Source organism: Typopeltis vanoorti, chromosome 21 (assembly GCF_054136105.1).
Source record: "Typopeltis vanoorti isolate ZY-2024b chromosome 21, IOZ_Tvanoo_1.0, whole genome shotgun sequence".
Classification (NCBI taxonomy): domain Eukaryota; kingdom Metazoa; phylum Arthropoda; class Arachnida; order Uropygi; family Thelyphonidae; genus Typopeltis; species Typopeltis vanoorti.
Window position 1 is genome coordinate 62,519,639 of NC_143569.1, and position 16,847 is coordinate 62,536,485.

The 16,847-nt window shown below is 40.0% G+C and overlaps 1 protein-coding gene across 1 annotated transcript in view; it reads left to right on the forward strand.

Moving 5' to 3' along the window:
* Positions 1-16,847, forward strand: part of LOC150094912 (arylsulfatase B-like) — a 135,702-nt gene that overhangs the window by 75,237 nt on the left and 43,618 nt on the right. Inside the window, exon 10 of the mRNA XM_090411149.1 lies at positions 11,134-11,184. Within this exon, the coding sequence (XP_090267275.1) occupies positions 11,134-11,184 (51 nt within the window). The remainder of the gene's footprint in view (positions 1-11,133; positions 11,185-16,847) is intronic.

A 16,847-nucleotide genomic window follows, 5' to 3' on the forward strand; every position in this document is an offset into this window, starting at 1 on the left:
TGTTATGCCATCTAGGCCAGGTTTTTTTTTTATTTTTTAGCTTCTTTAGAACTTCATAGATTTCCGCTGGTGAGATGTTTGCAGGTTTGTTGTTGCAGGTGTCGGTGAGTTTTAGTGCATGTCTGACATGGACGTGGATTTTATAGACATGCTTGATGTCCAAGTTGTCGTATGTAGGGCTACACTGTTTTTCTAGGTTCTTTGCTATCTCTTCAGCTTTTTCTGCGTCCGTGTGTACTAGGTCCCTGTCTGACTTGAGTGGGGGAAGAGATTTGTTTTTGTTTCTGAGGCTTCTTAATATGTTCCAGATGGAGTGTTCGCCAGGTGATATAGAGGCTAGTTTGGCTTCCCATGTTTCGTTCCTGTGAGCTTTAAGTGCTTCTCTAACTTCATTGTTCAGCTTGTTGAGGATCTTTTTTGTCATGAGGTGCACGGGTGTTGTGGTACCTTTTCCTTGCTTTGGTTTTGTCCCGAATTAAATCCATGATGTCTTCGGGTAGTCGGTTTGGCTTAAGAGTGTTTTTGGTAGAGGTGACACCCCTTATGGCTTTGTTGATTTGCTGTGTCAGGCTTTTGACAGCATTTTCAATTTCTTTTATGGATCTGATGTGAGGGACAGATCCAATATGTTCCGATAGTACTTATGGTAGTTTTTTCCATGAGATGAAGGAGTGGGGGGGGGGCAGCAGTTGTTTTTGCTTTCCCAGCTGGAGCAGGATTGGATTGTGATTGGATGTCAGCTCGTTTAAAGAGTCTAGGCTATACTGTAGCTTAATATTTTGTAGGATAGCAATGTCAAGTATGTCGGTTGTGCCATACGTACTATGATGTGTTGGTTCTGCGGGGCCTGCCACCACTGCATAGTTTGAACTAGAGTAGCTGAAGAGGGTGTAGCCGTTTCTGTTGGTAGTTTTGCTGTTCCATGCAGGGTGTTTCGCATTTAGGTCGCCGGCAATGATGACTTGCTCCTTATTGCCCAGGACGGCATCCAGATCTGAATATAGTAGATTCTTTGATGGAGGATTGTAAGCTGCATAAAGTGTTAGTTTCCCAGCTGAGGTAGTGGGTACTACTGTTTCTAGATTTCTGGTTGAGGGGTTGGTTACAGAGTGGTGATCGATGTGGCGTTTTATGAACTTGGCGGTGCCACCTTCTCTGTAATTTATTCTGTCGTTTCTGTGGAGGAGGTATCCTCTAACTTTGGGATTGTCTACTGGTCTTAAGTGGGATTCATTTATTAGGATGATGTCTGGGTTCTATCTCACTGCGAATTCTTGGAGTTCCAGAATCTTGTTTCTAAGTCCCTTCGCGTTCCCCGCGATGATCTGTAGGGAAACTGGAGTGCTTTTGTTTTTATGCATTTATGAGAGCTGCTAGGATGGATTGGGTTTCTTGTAGAAATCTTTTTCTGGAGTCCGATGTGGGGTTAGATTTACTGAAGTCTTGCAGCATATTTGCGAGGGAGTTTGTGATGACGGCTGCTAAATTTGGTTGGTATTGTTCCTGAGTGGCCTTTGTTGCGTAGGTCTTCGTCTGCCGTTTGTGGTTTGGTTCGATCGGGCTTCTGGTTGCGGCAGTTGGTTCTGTATCGTGTTTTGTCGACCTCTGGTGGGTTGAGGAGCTGGGGCTACTGCTACTGGTTTTTGTAGATTAGTAGAGGGAGCAGATCGTCTGTTTTTTGGGTGTTGTATACATCCTTTGTAGTTTGCTGGATGCGGGCCCCCGCAGTTTGCACATTTAGCCGGGGTGGATTTTGGCTTGGTGCAGGTGTTTGTGGGGTGGCTCTCATCGCATTTTAAGCACTTGTATTCAGCTTTACATAATCTTTGGGCATGACCATACTTTTGGAATCTGTGGGGCACTGTCCTGATGTGGTCCTTTTTTTTTAGTTGTTCTGGGCTGATTTAAGCCGCAAATTGATGTTAGGTCATATATGTTTTTGTATGCCTGGTGGATCTCTACTAAGACGAGTGGCATCGGACGTTTGTCTGCTCTGGTCATTCTGCTGACCTTGATGGGTGGTAGGTCTTGGTAGCAGAGATCAGCGGCTATGTCTTCTGTATGTGCTCTGATACTCCACGGAGAACCACCTTCAGGCTCCTCTCGGAGTCGAGGGTGAATGTGTGGTATTGTACACCTTTATTGTCTAGCTCTTTTGTGAGTCTGCGGTAGTCCATTATAGTGGCAGGTTGAATTTTGATGCCATCGTCTAAATTCTTTGCTGTTGTGTATGCTATCTGTAGATTAGTCATAGTGGCCCTTAGTTCCGTCCACCTATTCTTTTCTCTTAAGATAATTGGGGGCAATTTCTCTTTAGTGGAGGCAGGGGGGGGTCAGAGTTTTATCCGTCTTCCTCCTTTTACCTACATCTGTGGGTAGTTCTGTCGTCTGTGTTTTGCGTTTTTTCCGCGGGTGGGTCACTCCTCGTTTTTTTTGCGGGGGGGGGGAATTGGAGACCACCAAATCCAAATTTTCCTCTGTATTAGCAGTATCTTCGCTTTCCTCATCGTCCCTCGTTGTGGAGTACAGGTTCAAGTAGCCTGGCCATTCCACTTCAATTTTTTTTGGAGTAGGCTTAGCGCCAGTCCTTTGTCTAGTGTTTCTATCAGGGCATCGGTGTCTATTTTGATCATAATTACGTCTAGTAGGTTTTGATGGGGGAGGGGTTGATCAATTACTAAGACTGAAAATTAATAGCGAAAACCTTACCTTTCGCTGAACGAATCTCACACCTGGTAAAGTTTTTTTAAATTCACAAGTTTGCTTTCTGCAATAGCTGCCGTTAAAATAATCATGAAAAAATCACTATTCATCACGCATTCACTCTAAATCGACCACCACTACCGCATTCTATTCATCAGAATCCTATCAACACATTGTTTATAAGGTCCTTATAAGGACTGGCTTAAAGGGGCGAAGCAAGAATGCTTTTCATCTTCCCCGTTATCTGTAGAGGACAGTGTAGGGATAAGGTGTTATTGAGCTATTAAAGCTCTGATCATGGCAGGAGGGTAACAGCAATAGCCGAACCTCAGTTAAAACTTCATTGGCTACAGCATTGCCATCCATTACCCTCCAAGTGTATTAATCACTGCATCTCACCCTGCTCAACACATTGTTCTTGTAGTTCTTATAAGAACTGGGCGACGGACTGAGTCCTTGACTCTTTATCACGTCATCTGAATGAAGTAAATCTGTGTGGATGGAGTGTTATTGAGCTAAAAAGCTCTAGTCATGGCTGGGTAACGGCAATAGCCGAGCCTCAGTTAAAACTTCATTGGCTACAGCATTGCCATTGGTTACCCTGGAAGTCCTAAAAAGGACTTTCTCAACACATTGTTTATTTCTAACACATTTTATTATTATCACCTTATTGGAAAAATTAATGGTGTATTAGAATATCCTGAATAAATAATATATATTAAAAAAATCTTAAAGTATAATATATATTAAAGGCGTTAGCTGATTTTTTTTTTTTTAAATCTGGACAAATGATATTTAGCTACATTTTTATAGATCGAGTACAGTCTGAAAAAAGTAATGCATATCTTTGTGAATAAAATAAATAAACTAAAAATAGAATAACATAAAATGAAATAAATAAATAATAAAATAAATAAATGAAATAAAAATAGAACAAATAAACAAAATTAAAGTTAAAAAAAATAGAAATAATAAAAAGTATTAAAAAATCCAAAACGAATTATTTGATCCTATAAAAAGATCGTTTGCAACGATGATGCCTGTGCTACTTCAGGACGTAATCTTGAATCATAATAAAATGGTAAATATTGAATTCACAATACACAAATGCACTGGTTCAATTGTTCTCTTATTGTCTTGAGTATTCTTAATTCACTGCATACTGATTTGGAACCAAAATCCACCACACGTTGTACAGCCTACCATTTTTATTCGGGAAAGGCGTAGGTTATGTCTACATTCGAAATTCTCCCTGCGTCGACAGTTACTTCTGTGTGCTTCGTGATTTGGCTTATACTCCAGAGCGTTTCTACCGTCACTCGTCAAATTTTGAATGTCGCCTACATTTTGGTAAATAAAAGACCACGTGGAAGTCTAGAGAACAAATCTTCAGAACAGCAAAACAATAGGACCAGAATTCTGGTATTGATATTGATACAACAAGTTTTGTTGTTGTATCAATACGGAAGTTTCACTTCCGTATTTGATACAGAAGCGGAAGTGAAAAAACTTGTGGGTTTGGAACCGTTGAAGAAAAATTTATTAAATCATCAATATAAGGATTGGGAAAAAAAATAAGAAGCGTGAAGATTGATTTTCTTTTTTCTATAGATAATCATGCAGTGTAGACATTCCGACGGTAGCGTATCTACTTTAGGGATCGTTATTAGTTAACCCTTGCTGACCTGCCTTTGGTGAAGAGTCAGTTGAAGAACGAAGTTCTGGACATCCAGATGAGGATGATACAGTGGATCTAAAATAGAGCATAAAGTACGCTTTTAGTCCTAATATTTGGAAATAGGAAAGCTGTTCAGTTCCCACCTTTCGCTATTGCAGTAGTGGAAAGGCAACGAATATCACCATCTTCTCATCATCCCCCCCCCTCCTAATTCCAATACTGACGTACTTTTGATTAAATCCATGTAATCACAAGGTCATTTTCTGATTGGAGGAGATAAAAAAAATCGATTTACTTACGAAAGAAGAACAGTGATATTTAACTGCAGAAAACATCGATTAAACTCAGTTAACAGTCCGAGTAAAGGCGTCGAATAAGTTATTATTCGGAAGTCATTCATCTTCTGATTTGGCGAACATGGAAGTTGGCACGATACACAAACACCCCCTCGTCTAAAATTCGCTATCAATAAATTCGTGCATTTTAGGTTTAAGGCCATATTAAAATGTACGGAAAGGAAGAATGCATAAAAATGAATATACTTAATTAATAAAAAGTGATAAACGTTGCAATCTGAAGTGATTGAATACGATCAATAAGATATGAAAAGAAATATGATTAAGAAGAAAAGAAAGATAGGTTGGAAACAATAAACATGGCAGGAGAGTTGTATGCGGTCTCATATGTAGTGAGTAGCCACTGTGGCCAGGTGTGGACATTTTTAAGACAATTAACAGAAAATACACAAGAAAAATTACACGGGGGGGGTACAACATTTTCTTTTAATTCAACGCATTTATCAGAATTACAATTATCACAATTAAATGCTATTTTCTTTTTAATTTACATTTTGTTTGTAATTTGTGCTGAAGTTTATTTAACACTAGAAAAGTATTTCAACTCACATCACACATTCTTTGTCTCGCTATAGCGTTAAACCGAAAAAATGCTGCAATCCAACAACGAGGTTAGAAATGATTCCATTCCTCATAATGAACGAATTATTTTCGTTTATCGAAAGCCTGTTTTCACGGACGCTACATTCAACAATAATCTTCTCACCATCTCACAGAAGACTGGATGTATTAAAATTTTAGTATGACGTGCTCACGCTATATGTTCAACGCCTCAACAGTTACAGCAAAAACTCCTAGACATCAAACGGTGTAAATCTCAATGGCCCTCAGAGCGGACCACACGCTCTATTTTTGAATCCTATAATCAAGCTCAAGCAACAACGAAACAGAACGAAGAGCTCCTATCCATACATTTCTAGTTGTATGTACAACTTCATGCGGCTCTCACTGTTTCAAATCAATCCTTTTTGGTGTTCTACCTTGTAAATAACTAACGTTGCCATTGGTGATGGCCTGTAATATTCAGGCTGAAATACATGACTTTAAATAAATATTATTTATTTATTTCGTTGTGTTTTTGGTGTAAATATCCTCTTCATTCCCTTCATTTTTGCAACCGATTGCTAGCAGCATTGCATGCCGGGAACGAATATTACACAGGGAGGGACCTTTCAAGATGGAGACACTGCGTCAGAAAATAAACAGCATCTAACAAAAAAAAAAAAAAAAAAAAAAAAAAAAAACGATTTTCTTTACAAAAACTGCTGACATTTTAAATGCGAATATTCTTAGAACCAAACTTTAGACAATTACCTAACCTAACAGAGGTGATCGCCTACAGAAAGTTTTGTGCACATGCATCACGATATCCTCACAAATTAATGAAATAAAACAACAACAAAAAAAATAATAATAATAAATTCATTCAATGCAAATCGTTCAACATGACTGCTAAAACTAAATAGAGAAATCCATTTTGAATTCTCTAATTAACTGACATTATTAAATCGTTGCATGCTGGTCAAGTAGTTCCACTCACCCCAATCCAGTTGGGCGCTGCCCTAACTAGATCGGAGTCCTTGTATGCCCCTTCAGGACGTACGCCAGTTATGATGGGAACGGGAGAATATAAAACTTATTTGACTGCACGATCTGATAATAAAGGAATGAAACTAGTTTTATTACTGCTCTTATTACAGCATGAACAGGGGATCGATAGTGAGTTCCCAAATATTAAAATTGGATTCTGTATTAATGTGGCAGAAATGGTGTTGCTTTTATTGGAATAATACTTCATCGACCTTGAAGCGGACAGAATTCTAGAAGAGGTTCCGCAAGACAGCAGCTCTAGAACACTAGGACGGACCTAATAGCAATGCGACTGTGCAAATTGGCGAGTAATTTAGCGCCATCTACTCTACCAGACCACCCTGGGAAGAGAGTCTGGTCATGTGCATTATATGAAGACGCTGTTAATGCCACGTTAGTGTAAGAAGACTCATCTGTGCTACACAGAAGCAACCATGAGCTTTTTCAGCGAACTTGAATAGATGCCCCCCCCCCCGTCTCCTTCTCTTAACTGCTTCCATCATACAGCACTGTTGTATTATTAGACTGCGTGCAACTTCTCCGTTCTTCTATACATTTTCTGTTGTTTCAATTGACTCCAAAGCTACGTAGAAGGGGTGGGGGAAGAATCTATTGGTTTCAGGTTATATATGACAAGCAATAATTAACAGGATTTCCACATTTGGACGAGACAATAAATTACCAGTGAACCAAAATAATCTGGAAATAAAAATCACGTGTGCATGGAGGAGTAGCGAGTTCAAGGTGACAAAATAAAAGCAAGACAGATTGAGAGAGAGAGAGAGAGAGGCCATTACCAATTATCTAAAAAATTTCCTGCAATGAGAAATGTCTATTCAAATATCCGCATTAATGATATATATGACATTTTAAAATCTTGGAAATTTTCGAACATTTCGGAAGAAAGAATGCTAATTATTGATTCAATTTTTTATTTGATTTAATTAATTAAGGAATGCTAATGAAATATTAACATTCGATCCGCATTTCGTGTTGCATTTTGTATCACAGATGATGTAGGATGCTCCTGTGTTTTCTCCATTGCAAAATTTACCACAGCATCAATCACTTCGAAATTAATTTGTAGAATGTCGGCACCAATTTAATTATTACATATAACATTGCAATAACCAACATGGAGAATCCTTATTGGTTTATTATGAAGACCGTTTCTATACATGGAAAATTTTTCACACACCCGTCTTAATATAAATTAAAAAAAGCAAAAATGCCAATAAACAGCGGAGAAACAGATAACAAAAAGGTGGTCCTAAACTCTCACTTATGAATGAAAATTCTGTTGAGAACCACATTCCCATTATCCCCCCCCCTGATTTGGACATGCCGTCCACCACTAAACCCACCATGGAAGTTCGATCCGAGAGAGATGGCTGTTGATTTATTTTTGGTTTCCATTTCATATACTGACCAATCATTTCTTTGATTGGTCAGTACATGAACTTACCAGCAAGAAAATTAACAAGCGATTCGCGTTAGCAATTGCATGTTTTTCGGCAAATATGTTTTAATTCCCATCCAAACAAAGTAATCTCTCAATTTATCATCCAGAAAAATCACTCACGTGGTATTATAATTATTATTACAATGGACTTTTTTGGGAACGGATTTGAGTCTAATTAGCAATGCGTGGCTACAATGTGTGTTTACAAACAATTGAACGGTGAAACATTTCATACGGAAATTTCTTTTACGTTCATTGCTTATTATAAAAAGGGAAAAAAAATTAAAATAAGAGGGAGCTATCTCAGTTCTAAAGTTAGAACGTGTTTTGTTTTCATTAATATTATCGAATTATTTCCTTAGCTTATGTTGTCTGCATGATTAGTAATAATGCAGAGAAAGAGAGACGCAGGTTTCAAATTTTATTTCATAAAAATTTTAGTTCGAACGCGTATTCAGATTTCCTTTCTTTTCTTTTTTTTTTAATCAAATGAAAGTGCCAATATCACAATTCGTTTTGAAACCAAATCTTTCTTCAATAAATCTCTGGAAGAATTAATCCGGATGAGTTATTAAGAGAGACCTCCAGGGAGTCAGGAACTCATTGAGAGAGGCCACGTACTACACGCATCAGCTATCATACGTATTCTTGACCTCATTCACACTGCTTGCACTCAAAACATCTAATGGCAATCCAGTTCAATCACGAACCATCCTTTGAGAGAAAAAATTTAGATCTCATTCCCTTCTTAGCGGCATTCATTCTCAGTTCCAAGGATGCCCTCTTGTCCTTTCTCCGATATTGGATATCGTTTGAAATTCTGCATGATCCTTTTAGAAGTTTTTAAGTCTCAATCATTTCACCTTCTTTCTCCTGTTTGCTAGTGTCTGCAGTCTACAAATTCTCAACCTGTCTTCATAATCAGTATTCCATAATCCTGATATCATTTTTAGCACACTCCTTTGCACTCTCTCTCCAATATATCAGAATCACAACGGAAACCATGAGACCAGACTTATGCATAAAAGTCCAAGTGAGGTCTTACCAAGGCCTTTAAAGAGGCAAAATGACATCCTTATCTTTACACGTGAACGTTCGTTTCAACATTGCAATTACTTTTGAGTTATATTTGCAATCTTTGCCACATGGCAATGAACTTCAACTTCCGATCTACTAACACTCCAAGATCTCCAGTCTCATCAGTTTCTTCTGGCATAATCCCACCAATATAATACGACACTAGATATCTAATCACACCAAAGTGAATGACTTTGCATTTACTGACATTGAACTGATATCCATTTTCCCATGCCCACAGTTCCACCTTATTGAAATTATTCTACAAATACTGCATATCAACAGCATTCCTGATTACCCTACCTATCTTTTCATCATCAGCAAATAACTGTGTGTGTCACTTGTCAAATCCTTCCGGATATCATTAATGTGCAGATTGAATAACAGTGGACTAAGCACTGATCCTTGTGTTACACCACTAGTTACCTTAATTCTTACAGACTCATATCCCCCATATACCACTTTTTGATATCTGTCAGTCAGTCATCCTCCTATCCATTCTAATATTCTATAACCTAGACCCATATTTTTCTACAATTTATGCAGCAGCCTGTCATGCTGTATTCTGTCCAAAGCCTTAGCAAAATCCAAAAGCATCATTGTGTATCCATTCCCTTTGTCTAACTTAATGGTAACATTGGTATAGAATGTGAGCAAGTTGCTAAAACATGACCTGCCCTTAGTAAACCCATGTTGCTCATTGCAAAGTAGAGATTCACTGTCAACCCATTTCTGAATGCGATCCCTAACTTAATCTTATTTGGAATCTTATTATCTGAAACCAAGATATTGGGACTGAGACTACATTGTGATCGGTCGCGTGAATTTAGAGCTCGCGTAAAATTGATGATTTTCATCTGTTTTATTTTATTGAGTTTTTCTCTGTGGTGTAGAGTTTCGTGTATTAAGTGTTTTATAATATATTTTTGTTAAGATATTGTAATAAAAAATAAAGCTTAAAATGGCGCCAAAAATCCACAAGAAACGTAATGCTAAAAAGAGCAGCGAAGTCGAAAACAAGAAGGTTAAAGAAGTTATTGAAGATATTGAGCTGGTTTTTGAAAATGAATTAACCTCCAAAATAGCAAAATTAAAACAGATTATCCGAGAGACGGCGCGATAATTAAAGAAAGTCGAGAAGAGTTTGAATGAACGTAGGAAGGAAAAGAATAAGAAACAACAAAGCACGGAATCAGTAAGTAGCGAAAATCTGGTTAGTAACGTTGTTTGTAAAAAGAAGAATCCACCCCCCCCCCCCCCCACCCCCCCCCCCCCCCACCCCCCCCCCCCCCCACCCCCCCCCCCCCCCACCCCCCCCCCCCCCCACCCCCCCCCCCCCCCACCCCCCCCCCCCCCCACCCCCCCCCCCCCCCACCCCCCCCCCCCCCCACCCCCCCCCCCCCCCACCCCCCCCCCCCCCCACCCCCCCCCCCCCCCACCCCCCCCCCCCCCCACCCCCCCCCCCCCCCACCCCCCCCCCCCCCCACCCCCCCCCCCCCCCACCCCCCCCCCCCCCCACCCCCCCCCCCCCCCACCCCCCCCCCCCCCCACCCCCCCCCCCCCCCACCCCCCCCCCCCCCCACCCCCCCCCCCCCCCACCCCCCCCCCCCCCCACCCCCCCCCCCCCCCACCCCCCCCCCCCCCCACCCCCCCCCCCCCCCACCCCCCCCCCCCCCCACCCCCCCCCCCCCCCACCCCCCCCCCCCCCCACCCCCCCCCCCCCCCACCCCCCCCCCCCCCCAAGTTTAGGGGACAGAAAGGCAGCAAATTACTCAAGAAATAGGCACATAGATAATCCATGGATAAATGTGGGCATCCTTAACAATATTGCAACAGAAGGCATTCTATGGAAGAGAGTTAAAAAAATTCGCCCAACAAAAACGTTCATCTACACACATTACAAACTTATTCAGCCAACCAAATAACAGGCGACCGTTCATGCAGATAGATACACAAGCGACACTACCTCTATTACAGAGATTGAAACAATACGACACCTTGAAATGCACTTGTAGGGTTGAAGTGGAATAGTCACATAAATAGATACTACGTAAACTGAATAACAGAATCAAAATACACACTAATGATTTACCTCCTTATACTTGCTCCCAACAGCAGCAGGAAATGAAGTTGGTCTGTTGATGATAATTTAGATTATTTTGATGAGTTCAACTGAATTATACCTCATCTAAAACCAGTATTATCAAAATGAAAAAAGGATGGCTCCTTGAAAATATACGAATTTTCAGTGCTTCTAATTTATTTAGTGTGAAAGGCAAAGATGTTGCAAAAGATATTGAAGAACTCATGCCGCAGACGTAAGTGTAATATGAAAGTATTTTACTTTTAAAATGGGCTCATATTTAAATGCACTTTCTAAACCACCCTCCGCTCACCTTCGTATAGTTTAGGCTTTTAGAGCGCTGTTAGATTACTTAAGAGTTTGCTAACAACACAGAGATTCTTTCGACAGGGTCGTTTATTCAGAAAAGATTCGTGTACTTTGGAGAAATCTCTGAAATAATAATAATACGAACTCATTGGCTTTATAAACATGTAATGAAGGAGGAAAGCAGTCAGTCAACTGCTCAGTGAATGGAAAAACAAAGTCCTGTAAATAATGAGTTACAAACAAACGCCTCTTCGTTCCAATAACATCATAAGTCTCATATCAACTAATAATTATCGCATTACATATTTGATTAAAATAACATAATTATTTAATTATAGAATTTCGCATCGAAAACGACCAAAAATATTTGTTTGTATGTTTGTGCATCTTTTAAAACCATTACTATTTTCAACTTTACTTTAGCGCACAGAAACCAAAACGTAAGAATCTCCTCAAGAGATTAAGGTAAGTGTAACATTCTTCAATATTTTAGCATGTATTTTAGCATGTATTCTTCAATATTTTAGTATATATATATATATATATATATATATATATATATATATATATTTCTATTATATTAATTATAACGTTTAAGTTGTACTAATTTCAAATTATTTAATTTGGATGCAGAAGACTGCGTTTTTTCTCGAATTCATTCAATGGGCGAAAGTTTGTTTTATTCATACTTTTCGATTTGGATAAATGTGTTTCTTCTATGTTTTAAGTATATACGGCTAACTGCTTTGTTTCGTTTGGATTGGGAAATTATTTTTACTATTTTGAAGTATTTGTTTTTCCGTGGTTTTCTATAGAACTATAGTGATGTGATCGTTCTAAAACATTCAGTTGCTCTGTCTTTAAACCCTTTGGATGCACTTTTGTGCACTGTGCTATCCCTGAGGGTATGTATGGGTTCAAATCCACTATGGTAAGGACGAAGAGTGTGGTTAGCGTATCCGCTCTCCAGTACATGGATATTTGTGACTGTCTGTGAAAATACTAGTGGTGGTGATGGGCGGTAGATAGCGTTGGTGTAGATGAGGATAGTTGTTGTTCGTTGTAATTGGTGGAGACAGAGAGCTGCATAGTAGGTTTCCTCCCTCGATGAGCCATTAGACTCTCTGGAGGTGTCACGTAATAATAATAATAATAATAAAAACTTCATTAAATTACAATGGCCGAGTGTTGACTCAGGGAATTACAAATATTCTATACTATTCTATACTATACTATCAGTTAGAAAACACTCGTAAAACAAGCAGTCTATTGTGCAGGAATTAATGCAAAAACATATTTTAATTCTAGTATTTATAAAAGGAGATTTATTAGTATTATTTAAAATGATTATTTATAATAAAATGTGTTTTAATGTTTCTACTTTCATTTCCTTCTGGATTGATTATGAAGTACAAATTAAAATGAAACTTATGAATACAACTTGATTTCATGCTCGAGCATTTCCTTGTTCTTCTGGTTGGAAAGCAGTTCTATTTTCTTTCTTAACATAACTCTTAGTTCACCCACGGTTTTGAAGAGTTAAAGGTGGCAACTTTTCGGGAATGAAACTGTCTTTAAAACAAATCTAGTCTTTTCAATTAGAAGTTTTCATTTTCTTTTTTCTAATTCTTCCAATCAGTATTTAAACAGGAATTTACGAATTGTGAAGGACTTCCGCGTTTTATTCGTATAACCACAGTCCTATGACCCGTGTTAAATTGTTTTAGCAAAGTTATTTTACACGCTTATAAGGAGATTTCTATTCAAATTAATTTGAGTGTCTACAATAACTTTGCTGAAATAATTTAATACTACTGATTGGGCTAAGGTATTAAAATGCTATTTATTTGAAATTTTATTATTAGTATAATACAAATATTGGGAAGCATGAACGAAAACATAATAAACAACTACGAAACATGTTATCAAAGATACAATATTCTATCATTTCTATGCAGTAAGACAATTGGCTGTGTGGTCGACAAATGACACTTTCAGACGCGTTTGCCAGTACTAAATTATCCTTAGGCGTTTGAACACGAGGATTGCCTTCACAGGACACTGAACTTATTTGTAGAGAGTTCACATGAATAGTCAGCTCGGTGATTCTAACGTAAATGCATGCCAAGTGTTTCGCTCTTGTTGTTGTATCGCTCTACAAGATGGTAGCTAACGATATTTGAGATTTGTCGTAAGCGCTAGAATGACGAATGTGTTACAATAATTTGTGAGTTCAACAAATCTTCATCATCGGCCTGTAGAGTAAGATAGACTGAGAGTCAGCAGATAGCAGGAGAGGAAATAAAGATAGAGTGCATAGTGGTAGAGTAGGTGAAAGAGGCCTCAGTTGACCTGTTTTAGCTGTTTGCCCCCCAGGGGCGTTTCTAAAACGGTCGTTGATTTTTTCACTTTACAAAAAAGGAAAAATCCTAAAAAGGAAACATGTAACAAAACAAAAACAAAAAAGTACACAGAAAAGCAAAAATTGAAAGTTAAACTTAGAGGTGGAGGAAGGATCTGACCCGAGTGATGCAGCTCACAAGGAACTGCACCGCCTCGCTGTAAGCCTTCGCCGCTCGGGTTCTCAGGTCCTCCCCCACCTGTGATAGCTGAAACCGGTGAAGCTGTGTACAAAAAGCCCACAAGCTGGTTACTGTGTCTTTCTTTTGTTGTGGGCAGTTATTATTCTTTTGGCCACCTCACTTCCCTTGGCCATGTCTAGTTTGCAGAGAGCTATGAAGAACGCCGAAGCTCCCTCCTCGTCTAAATCCTTGGCTACCTCTACTTGCTCAGGGGTGATTTTGCTGATGTCATAAACGAAAATGTCACCCCATTTTGCACTGACGATGTCAGATCCATGTTCTCCTGTGAGGAGGAGTTCAGGTTCTCCTATTTTTTTTATCGCTTCTTTGAATTTTTCCGCCATCCCTGGGATACCTCTGATGAGATGGCTGAGAGTCTCCCATGCTTTCGAGTGAGGGACTTCTGGGTGGGCGGTCTCAGATACTTTTGCTGTTTTGGGCGTTACCAACTCTTCTTCCTGTGGGCTTAATGGCCGTTTGGAGGTGTTGGTATTCACCTCCATCTTTCCTTCTTCCCTATCTATATCATCTGTATTAGTATCTATATTGGCATTGATTGTTTCAATAGCGACTGTTTCTTCTTGTTGCATTTTACTGCTTGTGGAAGTTTTTTCCCCCTTTCGGTTTTTCTTAGACGTGAAGGTATGGATTTCTGTTATATCAGGAGCAGCCTCGAAAGGAGGAGAAGCTTCCTGTGATGTGTCATTTCCATTGCTTGGTGGAGTTGCTGGCGTGATTGCACCACCCATCCTCTCAGCAAGGGTTCTGGATGGGCATGTGTCCACTTTGTGGTCAATTACCCCACATTTCAGGCAAGCTGACTCACAGTTTTCTTGGTTGTGGCCTGCTTTGAGGCAGTTTTTACATTTCACTCTAGGACAGTCCGCCCCAAGGTGAGTGAAAGCACCACATCTAAAACATTGTTTTTTTACACCAGGGTAATTTATCATTATCATTACTCTGGCGGATCCAATAATAATGAAGTTGGGAACGGGCGTTTTCATCTCGAGGGAGATGTGGATTTCACCCGACTTCCATTTGGGGTTTTCTGCGTCATTTAGGACTTCCATCTTGTGTATAACGCCCCATTTCCCGAATATTTCGTGGATGATCTTTACATCCGTTTCAATATATTCTAAAGGGAATCTGGGGATTCTAAGTAGTTTGGTAATGCTCCCTACCAAAAATGGAACTATTGTTTTTCCATTACATTCGAATCCTGCAAGTAGTTTGTCTCTTGTTTGCTCACTCCTTACTACTACTTGGAAGCGACCACCACCAAAGGGAGTAAACCCAAAAATCTGCTCAGCGCCGACGCTTTCGATGAGGGCTTTAGCCAAACATCGAGGTCGTAGATCAGCTTCCACTTCGATTCCAAGGGTCCGCGTACGCGGCAAAGCCATGCTGGTGAGGGGGGGGGGGGGGGCTAAGCTATTCCCACCACCGAGTGTGTTGTTCTTGCCCCAGTCTGGGGTTTATTCTGTATTTGCTGCTGTAGTTTATTATCAAGTGCCTCTATGAGACGCTTTGCCGATAATAACTGAGCTAACATATACTATACTACAATTTGCACTTAGCTAAACAATTTGCTAATCACTTATGGGGAAAGTTCACAAAAATGAACTTTAGTACACACTTGATCTAAGCCAAAAAGGCAGAGAAGCGATCCGTATATAGTCCTTATAAGGACTGGTTTAAGGAATGTGTTAATAATAATTTGTGAGTTCAACAAATCTTCATCATCGGCCTGTAGAGTAAGATAGACTGAGAGTCAGCAGATAGTGGGAGAGGAAATAAAGATAGAGTGCATAGTAGTAGGGTAGGTAAAAGAGGCCTCAGTTGACCTGTTTTAGCTGTTTGCCCCCCAGGGGAGATTCTAAAACGGTCGTTGATTTTTCACTTTAGAAGAAAAAGGAAAAATCCTAAAAAGGAAACATGGAACAAAAACAAAAACATGAAGTACAGAGAAAATAAAACTATATGGAAAGAATTGGAAACCAAAAAAGATGGGGGAAAAAGGGTCTGGCCTAAGTGATGCAGCTCTCAAGAAGCTGCACCGCCTCGCTGTAGGCCTTCGCCGCTCAGGTTCTCAGGCCCTCCCCCACCTGTTGGAACTAGAGAGCTATTGCTGTGGACAGGAAACCATGGGATGGTTATTGTGACTGTCGCTTTTTGTGGGCAATCATTATTCTTTTAGCCACCTCACTTCCCTTGGCCATGTCTAATTTGGAGAGAGCTATGAAGAACGCCGATGCCACCTCCTCGTCTATGTCCATGGCTAGCTGTACTTGCTCAGGGGTGATTTGGCTGATGTCTTCAACAAATATGTCACCCCATTTTGCACTAACTACGTTTGGACCATATTTCCCAGTGAGGAGGAGCGCAGGTTCCCCTATTCTCACTATTGCGTCTTGAAATTTTCCTGCCACCTCAGGGATACCTTCAACTAGATGCTTTAGAGTCTCCCCTGCTTTTGCATGAGGAGCCTCCAATTCTTCTGTTTCTGCTGGTTTTATTTTTTTCATCTCTTTTTCCTCTGGACTCAGAGGTCTTTTGAAGGGGGCGCTGCTTGCCTCCATGTTTTCTGTTTTATTTACTTTTCCTTCTGCAGTGATTTCATCATGTGACACAGCTTGTTTATTGGCTGTTTCTCGCTTCTTCTCTTTCTTGGATGTGCGGGCTATGGTTTCTGTGGCGGCTGACTTTTCTTCTATAGCCATTATTTTGCCGTATGCCTTGTTTATAGTTGGAAAATCCGTGTTTCCAGACTCTTTTTCTGTAGTAGCTGTAGGCTTCTCTACTGAGGAAACTGTGACTGGTATAATAGCACCTCCCATCCTTTCTGCATGCGTTCTTGATGAGCAGGTGTTAACTTTGTGGTCTTTGGACCCGCATTTGAGGCAAGCCATGAGACATTTGTCCAGTGAATGACTTGTCGTTAGGCAGTTTTTGCATGTCAGTTTTGGGCAGTTCGCTCCTAGATGGTCGAAGGATCCATATCGGAGGA